At 34.6% G+C, this 15,714-nt stretch overlaps 1 protein-coding gene across 1 annotated transcript in view; it reads left to right on the forward strand.

The window, feature by feature from the left end:
• Window positions 1-3,032: 3,032 nt before the first annotated feature.
• LOC149784687 (uncharacterized) overlaps window positions 3,033-15,714 on the forward strand; it is a 54,117-nt gene continuing 41,435 nt past the window's right edge. The window contains exon 1 of the mRNA XM_089933034.1: window positions 3,033-4,228. Within this exon, the coding sequence (XP_089789160.1) occupies window positions 3,337-4,228 (892 nt within the window). The 5' untranslated portion in view covers window positions 3,033-3,336. The remainder of the gene's footprint in view (window positions 4,229-15,714) is intronic.

The raw sequence follows: 15,714 nt of genomic DNA on the forward strand, positions 1-15,714 counted from the left end.
CTGGAAATCCTAAATTGACCCATGGCATTAACATGGGAATGGAAATATGGGGACAGAAGTTTCTATAGGGACAAAGGTGTTTAAAGGGACAGTGGTTTTTATGAGGCAGAGGCATTTATGGAGACAAAAAGATTTATGAGGACAAACGAGAAGTCTAATGATAAAATGACAAGTACATACACACTACATAGACAAACACATATGACATTCGTGGAACAGTATCTCTCTTTTCTAGACAGCTGTGTGGCTCATGACAAGGGCCGCTGTCATTTGTTTACCAAATTGAGTTAACATACGTGTCATTACACCGGTCTTCTTCTCTTCGGCAAATTTCGTCTACATCGGATGCGTACAGCAACGCTCTTCTGGGGCAGAAAAATGTCTCTCCATATAAATTCTTGTGTTCCGAATAGCTGCGTCCGTAAACTTGGTGGTTGCCTACGATGCCTTCACATAGACTGGTTAGGTCGGGTTGAACAGCATCCCCAAAACAATCGTAGATGATTCAACGTTCGTCCACTTCTTTTCGTGAGAACATGTGAAACTGCTGGACAATACAATTGCATTTAGAGCCTAAATTTTTCGCCAACCCAAAATTCGAGTTACAAAATCTGGTCAGTGCGGGGATTCTCTCTTTCAGTCAGAAGAGAGTGACGCGTGACGTCATATGCATTATATAGGCACAAGAGAGTTCGTACGCAGTTGATCACTGTGACATAGTTTAAGTGTGGCTGAAACCATGAAGTCGATGTATTGGGGTGCGCCTATGAATATGATCTACTTTCACTGGGTAGTAATTCTCAGTCCTTTTACAGACTTAGGTTTTGAAGACTCGTTACTGAAACTAGCACCAGTCTCTTTAGTGCAGTATTGAAATCACATGTTTCGAAGACATGCATGTCCAGAAAATGCCACCGCTCATATGATTTTCTCTAAAGATAAGCTGTCATCACGGGTGTCTCTATACTTATAAGTTTGATCATGTGTACTCATAAATTTTAAGTTATTGAATTTTTAATGTTAAAGTGTTTGCGTTGATTTACTATGAGAACTGAATTAGTACAGCTAGACCTCCTGGCGTAATGTAAAAATCAGCAGCTGATAAATTCTCTAGGTGGCAGGGGACAGTTTCGTAAATTGGCCCCAGGTAAATAATTTCTTGGCTTAAGGCTATGTAACACTGGTCTACAATTTGTTAGAAGTCGTCTGCTTCAGCGATCAAATGTGCTGTATATTACGGATGTGCTGAATTCAGATATGACAATTAAAACAGCTGAATAATAATAATAATAATAATGAGGACTTTGTATAGCGCCTAATCTTTAGAAGCTCTAAGCGCTTTACAACATTAGACAACACCTATAAGATAAAAAAACGTATAATGACATGACTACAAAAACAAACACCATGAAATTAGAAAGCATTAAAAAATCATGCTGAGAATATTTAAGGTAGGAAACATTATTAGGTCTTTAAGTGTGTTCTTGCAGTCGAAATAAGTGAGTTTTGAGAGACCTCTTGAATGTGATCACTGTGTCTTTGTGTCTAAGTTCAGTGGGCTACTGTTTCCAAGATATTTACTTTTTACATTTTACGTCTATGCATATTGTGTAAGAGTAGAGTTTTGACCATAAATTTTTTAAACCTATGTCATTCCATGTGTTTATCGTTGCTTTAAATGAAAATTTATTATGAAACAAAAAGGAAAAAACTATTATGTATATATAAGTACATAGTTTAGTCCTTTTTCAGTGTCTACTTGGCGCTTCTTGGTTTATCTCTTGTATTCATGAAATGGAGCATCTCTTGTCACTGTCTAACAATAGTCTGCAAGCATTGATGGGCTCCATTTGCACCGATAGCATTTCTCCATTGTTACAATGCTCTGGTGAAATCGCTTGCAGTGCTCGTCGCTCACTGCTCCATAGCTCGGTGGAAAAAAATCTAGATGAGAGTGCAAATAATGTATATTTAGTGATATCTTGCAGCCAAGGCTTTTGTATGCCTTGAGGATTTTTTTATTGTTGTTGTTGTGGGGTTTAACGCCATTTTTCAGCACACGATAGGCTATACATGGCGGCCAGTATTAATGGTGGAGGAAGAACCCGGGAAAACCCCGGAAAGAACCACCGACCCACGAGAAGCTACTGGCAAGCTTTCTCACATACCCACATTGGCTGAATCCGAGACTCGAACCGCCGCAGACAGAGGTGAGATGGCAGTGATTCGTAACGAAGAGCGCTTTAGACCACTCGGCCACTCGGGGCCCCACGTATGCCTTGAGGAGGTTTTCCACCTACTCCCTGTAGTTGTCTGCATTGTTGCATTGTTGTATGCATTTTCGACAAAATCTGTTGCCACTACATTGAAGGCTTTCCATGCTGTCTTTTCCTTGTCACACAGTGCACGGTCAAATGCATCGTCTCAAAAAAAGTTAACGAATCTGAAGACCAACAAAGACACATTCTTTTATCTAAGCTTCACTTAACCGTGTAAATTTTCCACGGAGGTACTCGAAAGCTGCTTGTATTTTGTCCATGGTCTTGACACAGTTCTTCATCAGACCCAGCTTGATGCGCAATGGTGGTAACAAAATCTTCCTTGGTTCAACAAGTGGTAGCAGAGCTTGCCACCCATAGCTGTAGACACGCGGGTTCAAGGCAAGTAGAAAATCTATAATTAAAAAAAAAATGAGTGGATGACAACTGTTTTGAACTGCGCCAATCTATTAAGTATACAATGTGGTTTTTCTTTTTTTTTTTTTTTTTTTTTGTTTTTGCTTGTTGGGGTTGGGTTGGGTTGGGGGGGGGGTTCTTTCAAATTATGATCGAGGAAAAGGGATTTTGGTTGCACTGTGAACATCACATTCTGTCAAAACTGACCTTCCAGCGTGAAAAATACAAGTATATTGTTTACGCTGAATACACATTTTATCCTGTAAACTTTCATTGACTTGTCAGGTCAAGTGAAAGATATTCTTATGTTTTGCTTTATATTACCCATCCAGAAATATGACTTTTTGACCTGACTCGTGTGTTTTATTATTTTGTTATGACTGCATTAAATGTTGTGCATAAAAATTGTCCATGCACTCATAGAACACCAGACTGGAAAATTTATCTCAAGCACCGTTTGTTCACCATCTTTATAAGGTACAGAGCAAGAGAAACACTCGCGTTGTCTATTCATACCCTTACTGATTTGGATCTTATACCATTGGGCAATCTCGAGATTAATCGAGCGGAGTAAATGGCATACAGGATAGCAGGACTCTATGATTATGTGCTATCTGCAATTCACACAAAACGTCAACAACTCTGAATCAACTCAAGTACAATGGATCTTCCAAACGATGAATCCTGCATGTCTACTTCGGCGACGTCTATGATTCCAAAAGTGGCAGTTTCAGTTCCCTATGGGTCAGATAATACAGAAGTGTCGGTGGATTCCATCGAGCTTGAACACAAATGGAAATTTGCTAGTGATAATGCCGATTTGACTGAGAGGAAGCGTTTCAAATGTGAATTTTGTGCTAAGAAGTTTGCAGAGAACTCTAACTTAAAGAAACATATAAGAACACATACTGGCGAAAAACCATTCAAATGTTCAGAATGCGGTAAACATTTCACTGAAAGCGGTCATCTAAAGAGGCACCTGAGAGTACATAGTGGGGAAAAGCCGTACAAATGTGAAATATGTGGTCGACATTTCAGTCAATCTGATATCCTGAAGACGCATATGAATAAACACACGGGGATCAAACCATACAAATGTGAAGTATGTGGTAAATATTTTAGTGGAAGAGGAAGTATAAAGATACACTTTAGAATTCACACGGGTGAAAAGCCGTACAAATGTGAAGATTGTGGACAAACATTTTATGATAATGGAAACTTAAAGCAGCACAAGAGAATACATTCAGGAGACAAACGGGATACATGTGAAGAATGTGGAAAGACGTTTAATCACAGGGGAAATTTCAAAGAACACTTGAGAATTCATTCTGCATATAAACCATACATATGTAAACATTGTAATAAAATGTTTAACCACAGTGGCAACCTCAAAGACCACATGAGAATACATACCGGAGAAAAACCATTCAAATGTGAATTTTGTGTTCAAGTCTTTAGTCAGAGGGGAAGTATGAAGAGACACATGTTGAAGCAGCATCAGTTAAAAACATCACAGACAATTAAAGTAAAGAAGCAGAAGAACAACAAAAAATAAGACCGCCCCTTAGAAGTAACATCTCTGATAGTCAAATAAATCAGAACCCCAAATGTATGTTGATATTATTATTTCTCCGTCGCAGAGTGAAAGTGGGGGGGATTAACTCTCCCACCGCAAGGCATGTGGTTCCGAAAATACACTTGAACTGTACTGTAAACTGTACTTTGTCTCTCAATAAGCTAGAGATCAGCAGAGGAGACGAACAGACCTTTTGCTGAAACGTATTTGTTTAAACTATAATCTTATATATAAAAAAAGAAACAAAATTAATAAATCAATTATAGAACCTCTCATTTTTTAAATATATCGTTATATAGAGGTTAAACAGACCTTTGTTGAAACGTCACTTTGAAAGCTAGAATATCATGTGGGTTTTTTGTGATTGGTTATTTTGTATGTTCTTTTGTTTACTCATCTAGTGTCTTATTGAGGTTGTTAGCCTCCTCTGATGCTCTGATTTTTGTTAAATTATTACGCTTCTTTCACTATATAATAGTGAATTTGCATTGTTAAGAATACATATCAATTAAAAAATCCATAACAATAAAAAATTGAATAAAGAGATAACAATAAAAATGCCATTTAGCTACAACAAAACGTATTTATCACGAAAAGTAGAAGAATTCTCATGAGATGCAGATAGATTCTTAAAGGCAAATTACAAGATAGCCCCACCAAAATATTCATCAGGAAATTTCGCTGTTTTATACCGCTCGTTTGTGTCCATGGAACAAATCAGTTCTTGTTAACAAATTGTTAAATATGAGTCAAGAAAGACGAAAGCCACTCTCAACACCGTACGATTATTTTCCTGACAACAGTATTAAGATGGTATGCTTAAATCTGACGATAAAACAAATTGTTGAATATGAGTCAAGAAAGATGAGAGCCGCTCTCATCTTGGCGTTCCGATAGATGCAATTGACAGACCTTTTTTCCAAATATTTGACGAATCATTATGGATGGCTTTCCGAATAGATGATGAAAGATTGAAGGGTTGGATGTCTGATTCTTCCCTGGATGTATTTACGCATGCAATAAATAATCTTCCGTCTAAGAAGAAACAAAAACTGATTTGTTTCATGGACACAAACGAGCGGTATATAAACAAATTCTGTCAAATAGTTGTCATATTTGTACTATACAGTATTTTGTCAATCCCTTTCACCAGTGACGGTGATTTTTTTCCCTATCCTGTTTTTTTCTGATTCAATAAAAATTTCTCAGTTGTTTGTATTATACAGGGCGAAATTTCAAGTTAGAATGATTGTTTTATCATTCTGCGGTCTCTATCATTTTTGAGAAAACTTAATAAACTATATATTTATATTGTTTTCCCACCCGCAATGATATACAAGTACTTTTATACGGGGCGAAATTTCAAGATAGAATAATTATTTTATCATTCTGAGGTCTCTATCAGTGCGAAACTAATAAAATCACTATATATATATATATATATATATATATATATATATATATGAATCTCGCCACTCACACAAGGTATACATGGGGGCGAAATTTCAAGATAGAATAATTATTTAACCAATCTGGAACTTCTATCGTCAGTGTGATTATATTTTATCACAAAAAACGTTTTAATTACAGGCTTTGGAGACCCACGAATGCAGTATCATTTGAGAATTAATTTCAGCAGTTGAATATATATAATGTGAAAATTTAAATAATAATCAAGAAAATCTTGATAACAAAATCATAAGTGAAGATACTAAATTTATCGACTGTTTTATGAATCCCGATGATATATATGAAGTGTTTGAAAACACGCCCAGTGATGATCTCCGTGATGTAGCTAAATAAAGCAAAAAAATACTGGATACAACATTTTTTTGTCAATCTAATACTTCATTGTTAAGAAGAAAAAAATCACTTAGATGTCCTTCTGAGTGGGGAAAGTCCGCATATTACTTATATAATCATAATAATTGCAGACTTCCCCAGTGACTGTGATTTTTTCTCTATCCTGTTTTTTTCTTCTGATTCAATAAAAATTCCTCAGCTGTTGGAGGGTTTTCTTTTGATACAAAATGTTTCGTGTTCCTCTTTTTAAAATGACTCAACATCGATCTGTAATTATTTCCTCCACATCTTCTGCAGATTTCTATATCACCTTGCAGACCTCTTTTACAACCCAAACATGGCTTAGGTCCAACAGAATCTTTCTTGTCATACTGATTGTGCCATCTGCAGTATTCGCCGTGACATCTTCTATTACAAATATCGATTGACCCTTCTGGAAGCCATTTACACTTATTCGTACCGATCTGAAAAGGCATTATATATTGTATAAACAAAATAATTATTCAATTTTTTAATTAGACATAAAAATCTGTTTTATATTTATATATAGAATGATGTTTGATACGTGTGTAATGCTATTTGAGAATTAATCCCAGCGTCCATTTCGTGAAAACGATGACGTAGAAATTACCAACATCGATAAAATCGATAACAAGATTAATATCAATAAAAAAGAGGAATATTGCATTTGTTTGGGAAATGGTCCTGATTTTATTTATCCTAATTATCTGCTTGAGGAAAATACTGAAGATGAACTATTAGACAAAAATACTGAAGATGAACTGTTAGACATCGCCAAGGACAATTATTTCATTCTAAGAGATTATTATTCCTTGATGAATATTTCTTCACTAAAACAAATTCTGTATACATCGATAGTAAGGCCGAAGCTATAAAGACAATGAGAAGTGAATTCATGCATGAATACGTCCTTCGTGATTTGATGATTCAGCATTTCAGCAAATTCTATGTTTTCAGATACCGATTTTGAACGACCTGCTGACAAATTCATTAACGAATGTTCGGTTGCTAAAATTATACCGGAGTTTAGATTGAGATACCCGATTTTTGATATCGATTCTTTTTCAAGTGTAGAATTGCTCACATGAGTCTCGAGGATAAATTAGGGACTTTTACAATCACTGATGAAAAAATAAATCAAGATGAAATTATTGATTACTTTGCAAATGTTTGTGATTGTATACGATCGCGAATTTATCTCTCTGAAACAAATAAGGGATATCACATTCTCTGTAAATCTAATATCGAATGAAGATCTAGAACTAATATCGACCGAGCTGACCGGAAAACCAGATAAGCTGTTGGGTATTTTTTCATGCAGCGGAGATGCATGCAATGTTAAACGAAGGCCCGGCCATTATTGCAACATTTGCGAGCGAAATCACGGTATCACTCTTAACGGATCAATCGATGTTAAATGCAACAATTGTATCGTTATATCTAATATAGGTCGTTATATTGTAATTTGTCCAAGTTCAATGAAAGGTAAAAGGATAATAATCAACCATGGCGAAGAATCACTTGGTGAGGAAATAAAGAAATTGATTTCGGGAGATATTAACAACAATTCTGGATTATCAGAGATTGTCGAAAAATTGCCAGACAGTCAAAAACGTCCGGATTATATAAAATTTCTGTTGAAATATAAACGCAAACAAACATATCCTGGAGAATTTATCGCGAAAACAGCGAATTATAGATACATATCAAGCCCTGTTCATGAAGGTGGGCCTGGATGTTCTGTAATCGGAAATTTTGATTATATTGATGGATCGGCATGTGGAATGGGTAAATCAGAAGCAGCATGGAGATCTGTAAGTCCTAACCAATCTGTGTTGATTGTAAGTCCTAGCCAATCTGTGTTGATTGTTAAGTCCTAACCAATGTGTGTTGATTGTAAGTCCTAACCAATCTGTGTTGATTGCAAGTCCTAACCAATATGTGTTGATTGTAAGTCCTAACCAATCTGTGTTGATTGTTAAGTCCTAACCAATCTGTGTTGATAATGAGCTTTAGGAAAACATTTACCGAGAAAATCAGAGCTGATTATAATATCGAATCTTGCATGAATATTACTGGCGATATAACGTTTAAACCGGGCGATGAACGTAGAGTCATTGTTCAGGTAGAATTACTCCGCAGAGTAAAGGGAGTCCTTGATATCTTAATCGTCGATGAGTGGCACGGAATACGAAGACAAATATTCAGAAATGTTAAATCGCATAAAAAATAATACTGGGATAAATTTTCATCATTATTAAATTTATCCGGTTGTGTTATTGTTCTTGATGCCAACACTAATGATGATGATCTGAACTTATTCCGATTATGTAAACCAAATATAAATTTTGTTCCCAACGAATATAAACCCGATCATGATAAGAAATGTATCGTCAAAACTCTCATAAAGATAATCTGTCAACGCTATTGGATAAAATAAAACTGTTATCAGCATGTGGCGAGAAAATCGTTATATTCACGCATTACAAGGCCAACACAAATTATTCTGTAGAAGGTCTTGCAAACATAATACAATCACGAGGATATCGTGTGAGATATTATCATGCTGATACCGACCTAAAACAAAAGAAGTTAAATTTTGCAGATGTAGATAAAGCGTATAATGATACTGATTTTGCTATATTCGACCATACACATGAAGCAGGAGTCAGCATAACCGATCCGAGATTCATACAATGTTTTGTGTTTTCATATTAATTAGGATCGGTTCAAGCAACGAAACAAGCGTTACACAGATGTCGATGTGTTAATGAGATTAATTATTCAACCGTGACAAAATCACATCCTGGTAAAATACCGCTGAATTGCGCTGATATCAGAAAAGTGATAACAGATCGCGAGATATCACTTACTAATGAAATAAAGTTACGCAGAGCTCCGAATTCCGAGGATTTATCAACTCCATGTGGACTCGCATATATGCATGATATCGCAAAAGAAAATAATTCAAAAAATTCTTCACACCGAGATTGATATCGATAATGAAAGATATTGGCTATGAAATCGATAACACCGCCAGACGATTATGATACCTGGTTATCCACGAAAAACATGAAAACAAAACACGATCATACGGGCGTTGACGAATTTCTAAAGACCAGTGTTGGTAATCGAATAAAAAAAAGCCAAACTCGATAATGATGAAAATGAAGAAAAACAAAATCACAATCCTGTTATCGGGAAGAAAAATAACAATGATCTTATCGAGGAAGAAAATAACAATGATGTTATTGAGGAAAGTAAAACTACAACCAAATATTATAAATATAACCCCGAAGAGATCTTAGAACCACACGTGGCAAAGAAGAAATGTCTCAACAATCTATTTCAGTGTAATATTGAAATGTTACCTGCCGATGAGATTGAAAAATTGTATGAGATCTAATAATCTTATACTGGCTCAGTAAGTTATTGTTGATAAATTCAACAACGGCAAAACGATAGACAACAAAATATTTCGATCGGATAAAATAAGTCCCCGTGAAAAAATTAACTTGAAAAAGAGATTTCTTGACAATGTTAAATCTTCCTGATATAGCTCAGGATAAAGACCTCAGTAAAGAATCAGTTGAAATCTCCAGAGAAGATCTTAAGACGCGTGTAGAAGTTATGATCCAAGATAACGATCAACTAGCTAAATATAACAACATAATCATAAATCGGCACAGTGTATTTCCTGAGAGGAAAATTCGACCAGCGAAATTAACAATCAGAGATATCATGGAAAAGATCAAATTGATATATCAAGAATTCGGCGCAACTTTAACATCAAATGACAAAATTCACACCGATTGGGCTGATTTTACGCTAGGATATCCTGTCGGGCCGAAATCAGATTTTATTGATAATGATGATTGGCGAAATATGAAACTTGACTGTCAAGGATATCACGGAGGAAATGATATTTCGATAACCGACAAACATTCCGAGCTGTTAAAATTTCATATCTGGAGTGTTAATAAATGGTTCAAGGTAAAATAATTATTTATCAATTCTGATACTTGTATCTGATTATGAACGCCTGATAGCATATGTGATTAAAAATACAATATTAATTAAATGCCAGTGATGTTATCGGAGGTCTCTATCATTTTTCACCAAACACACATGATATATAAATATCTTATACTGGGCGAAATTTCAAGATAACATGATTATTTATCCCCTCCGATGCTTCTGTTTGATTAAGAAACATCTGATAACATCAATAATTAAAACATAAATGTAGTTGTGTAAGAGATGAACAAAATTATTTGTATCAGAGAACAACCTATTCCAGGTTGTAAAATGTCTGTTGCAAAAATAAATGATTCAAATATATTAAAATTCATGAGAATTTATCCAGGATTCTCACAGCTTTAAACTTTCAGATAGAAGACTCGAAATGAAATAGCTAGAGAACGATTACAAAAGAAATATGCTGAAAGAAAAAAATTACATTTATACTATAAATATAGAGTGCTTCCACACAGTCGAGTATTTTTTCCGTCATTATTTTTTATGATACCAGAATTAAAAGTCAGCCTGAACGTCCAAGGAAGAAAAACAGCTGAGTCAGTTTGTTTTATTGTTGTTATTATTATTATTATTATTATTATTATTATTAAAAACAGTGTTTACTGGAGTTTCAAAGATTTTTTCAAATTTGCTTATCATTTTATCATGCTTTCTGAGAAACCATTCATCCTTTCGCGCATCACGACGGTGCTTTCATTTTAGCTCGGCCAGTTATATTTCTCTAACAGTCTTTTCGCAATCATCAACTAAATAAGTATAGTAATTTATTTTACGGTGTAGTTCTTCATTTATTTCCTCGATTTCTTGATTAATTTTTATTTTATCTTGATTTGGATTTGATCTGATAACTACCAGCTCTCCAGATTTTATTTTTGTCAATTCGTTTTTATGCTGGTTAATTTCTGATTTTAGTTTTGTTTATTTCTTCATGAAGTTTTTTATTTTCTGAACTAAGGTCAAATATGTCTGATTTTAGCCAGGATATTTCGTCATTCAACTCTTTTATGATATTGTTATCAGGAATGTTTGAAATTATACCCTGTAGATGTTTTATTTCATTACGGAGTTTTTCTAACTCTGCATTATCATTTGATTGAACTTGAGGTAAGAATACCGGCCTGGTCTTATTTTCAAGGATTTTAGTATTACTTTTATGATTTTCATTAAGGACAAATGCATCCTGACAAAAATGTTTACCGTTTATCGGGTTGTGTTTTCGAAAATCACTTATACGCCAGATTTCATACAAACGAGTTAAACTGATTCAGAATCGCTTGACTATTTCACTTACAGATTTATGATAATGCAACTTCATATTAGCTTCTTTATCTTTTACTGTTAGGAATGTTACCTTTGGCACTTTAGAATAAAAACCAAAAATATTTTTTGCTGCCATGACTATTTATATCAACAATAAAAACTTCATTTTGATGTGAGAACTGATCTAATCTAACCCGATACAGGAAATACCAAAACAGGCGGGAAAAAAATATTCTATCATAGCAGTATTTCACCAGCGGCGATAAAAGCATCAGAATGATAAAATAACAGCTGTATTATGAGATATATAGTATAACCTCGCAACGATAAAAATTGTCATTCAACTCAGCTCAATGTAAATTAACAGCAGAAAAATAATTGTCTTAATGACAAAATATTTTTTGCTATTATTTTTTGTCAGTGTAAAATATAACGAGTCTTTTTAATTATTATTTATGACTGGGAATTACAACAGGAAATGTACATGTAATTACTTAGAAACGCAATTGCTAAATTCGTCAAAAATAATAATAAATGCCCTGACTCAAATCCCACAAATCCAGACTACAATTAAACACCCCTGTCACGTGGTAATGCGTTACCAATACCAACCAACTGAGCAAACACAGGTTTGTGCTTTATTGTTCTCTTTGAATAGATCAATTTAATGGATAAAACCATCCTGAAAGACGATGTATATTTATAGTATTTTTACAAGATAAGATTATGAATAATAAAACGAACGAATCAGAATGTTTAATTTAGTGTGTTAAATATGTTACATACAGGTGGTGTTCTTGTTTCGACGATGTGGATATTTTGTTTGTCACATGTGCAAAAAATTAAATGTCTCTCCCCTCAATCTATTGTTATTGTTACCTGCTTCACAAAGTAAAATTCCATCAACCAAGAGTTTTGAAATCTATTTTTCTTGCTTTGTTTTCTAAATCGCCTTCAAAAGTGATTATCGCTCGAACACTATTCGAACAACTTAAATAGCCATGCTTTCCATTTCATATATTGGGTACTATCCAACTTTAACATTGCCACTGTTCACAAACTTGTCAGTAACCTTTAATACAGACGGCTTAAACATTTTCATTAAAAACACTCATACGTAATAACTTTTGTTCGCCCACATATATCTAGTAGTTTTATACATATATTGGGTTGTTTCACGTAGTGATCTTTTTTAACCTGTGCAAATTAGCATAATGGGCTCACACACTGCAATCTTCAAACACATTACACTAACTATTGTGAGCAAGCTAAATAATACATAAAATGATGGTTTATACCTGGCCTGTGTGATTTTTAATGACCTCTTTTTGAACCACCCAAATGATAGTTCGACATCATCCCCAATCATGACATTTTACCGTTTTATACATGCCATTCGTAACATGCATATACTGACGTTGATTCTTTTGTGTTCTATCTTCGAAGATTACTGAAGATCATATTTTTCAAACACAACCATTTCAGCGGTTTTAGGAGTGCAAATTGTATTACGCATGACACCATGCTATGGCAAGTCAACATCTTGAAAATAAATGTCCATATTTCATCAGCGCAATCAAAGTTTTCTCACATAAATTAGATTATTTCACAAGCCCAACAGGCACTTCACTTTTAGTGGCCCAATCTGAAATTAGAGGGTATCGGGCTATCAGATTGTTTTGTCACTGAACGATAATTATTTATTATCGGTGAATCATGATTGTAACTTTATGGACCTGTTTCAATCAAACACCCAGTGTTCAGCCTCCCCCCCCCCCCGAACCAGATGCTCTTGTCATAGTATACTGTATGCTGTATGTTCTGACATCGTCCTTCCATAAATATGTTTTGTTTCATCTCCTCTTTTAGTGAAAGTCATACAGGTCATGTACGTGCAATTAGTCTAATTAGAATTTTAATTATATTTTAAAAATGTAATAATAAAATAGTTTACCCAAAGCCTATGCAATAATGAATGTTGAATGCTATCTACATTGAATGCCATTAAAGAAAACATTCCAAAGGAAAATCATTTAATACTACAGACTTTTGCAATGGTAGCCAGGTACTAGATTTGATCAAGGAAAGAGTTTGTCAGGACGATCATAATAAATAACAGATTTATTTTCTAAGAGTCATTTTTATTATGTTAGACCATATGTATATAATTTTACATTGTCTCCTTCTCCTAGAGTTAGGTATTGCTACGTCATTCGAACTTAGAAGACCACAATGAATGTTCTGTGTCAGCATTTTTCAAAAATCTTGTCTTTTATGCTTTTATGTATAAAATATTTTCTTCGAACTTGACAATTGTATGTAGTTCACCTTCAAAATGTGGTATATACTCCACTACAGTTTATTTCAGAAATTAACAAATCATATGTATTAATTATAACTTGTATAGAAGAGCGATTGTTGCCCTATATGGAGGCTCTCTTTTTATTTAATTCCATGTCATACGTATATTTGGTTTCCATGACAAATGTTTACATTGTACAAATAGCCATCCAGTTAAAACATATGAAAAGGATAATGTGTTATTTGTGAGTTTCATAAACCGCAGAGGTACAAATCTACTTGAGCCTTTTTGTGTGAAAATTGCCATCTGTTTCAAGAAGGTTTGCAGCTCTACTCTTGAAAACAGTCGAGAGAGCACCTGTGGTCTTCGTCCATCAACAAAACTTGCTTCCATGGGTACATACGCACATAAAGACGCTTTTTAAAGCAGAATGTCCACTCGCAGTGAATCTTAATTATAATACATTTACATTTATTCATTTAAGCTATCCTCTATTATAATTCCCTTTGCTATAACACAATTCTGGATATAACTCGGAAGCTCCATGAACCCCAAAATCAAAACTGACAAAATAAAAATTGAAACAATTATCGTTTAATTTTTTCTAAAAGTAATTTAAATCGGTTAAAACCTTTACAACACAATCTACTGTACTTTATTTGGACACTACCAGAACGTGTTTTTATAGTCATAGTTTAACTCGAATTGGCCACTGTTGTATTCAGGCAGGTAAGATATTGTATTCCTAGCAGGCAGTTGAACACCAGAAATTATCAATGTCTCTTCTAAGTCATTAATCCATATCAGCTATTGCTAAAATACATATGACTGTCGAATTTGCCTTTAGCACTCAAGCCAAGTCCATTATTTTCAGAAACGAGATATATGGTCACGGACATTGCTAAAAACCGTTGCTGCCAAAGGTTCACTGCTCCACTTCACTCTGCATCAGCCCCATGAATTAGTAGCTAGTCCAAACTGTGTCTGCCTTTATGCTGTCTGAGTGACTGCAGCTTAAAAGAAATTGATCTAATCGGACTGCTCTTCCTATTTAGTTATTGTCATTCATCCACTTTATTTTATATCAACCCCTGGTATGTGTAGGTAACCAAAACAGTATCTGCCTCGCTGCTGACTGAATGAATGAAGCCTAAGGAAATTGATCCAGTCATATTGCTCATTGTATTTACTTACGAATACAGTTGGGAATATGAACAACAATTACATGTGAAAACTAAAAAGGGCAATAACTCAATTTGAATCAAGATAGTTCTGGTCTTGTGCACTACACATTCCATTATACATTATCCGTTACACTTTCCATATCATTTTTCCAAGATGTATTCAAATTTGGTCCGAAAGTCGCAACACATGGTCCTCAATGCCCATATCCGAAACGTCCATGGTCGGAAAAGTTCGTAATTCAATCTTACTTATTTATTAACAAGCTTTCCTGATTTATTTCTTCATTTATTGTTAGGTTAGTACAGTTCACCAAAACACTGCAGTGTGGTAAATATATTCATTTTAAGACACGTCAAATGTAGATACTAGGTTGAAGACCTCATTTGTTCGTGATATGGCACGTCCGGTCTGCAACGATTGGCAGCTGGGAGATAATTTTATTTTACATAATTAAGTACTGAGACTGTTATAAGAATCCCACTTAATACTCATAGCAGGTTCTTATCTACTTACTGGTTGTAAATTTAAAAGATATTAAGAGGAAATCTTACCTAAGTTGTGGAAAGTTCCTGGAAATATTTTTTCCATTGGTTGCAGAGGATTCACCGATGTATCAATCTCGTTCGCTCCTTAATATACCAGTAATTTGAAAGCAGTCCATTCAAAGCCTACGAGTTTCTAATAATTTGCGTTGAAAAGGGGCGCTCTCATGTTATTGTGTTCTTTTGAGAGAGTGATGTATGTAATGTGAAGTTGCTTGCATTTGAAAAATGCACAGCGGAGAGAAGGTTGGCAAACCTATATGCTACATTGATGTAATGTGGCTGAAATTTCTTTGGATATTGTACTGATGG

This window comes from Sinohyriopsis cumingii, chromosome 14 (assembly GCF_028554795.1).
Source record: "Sinohyriopsis cumingii isolate HCF-2022 chromosome 14, ASM2855479v2, whole genome shotgun sequence".
NCBI lineage: Eukaryota > Metazoa > Mollusca > Bivalvia > Unionida > Unionidae > Sinohyriopsis > Sinohyriopsis cumingii.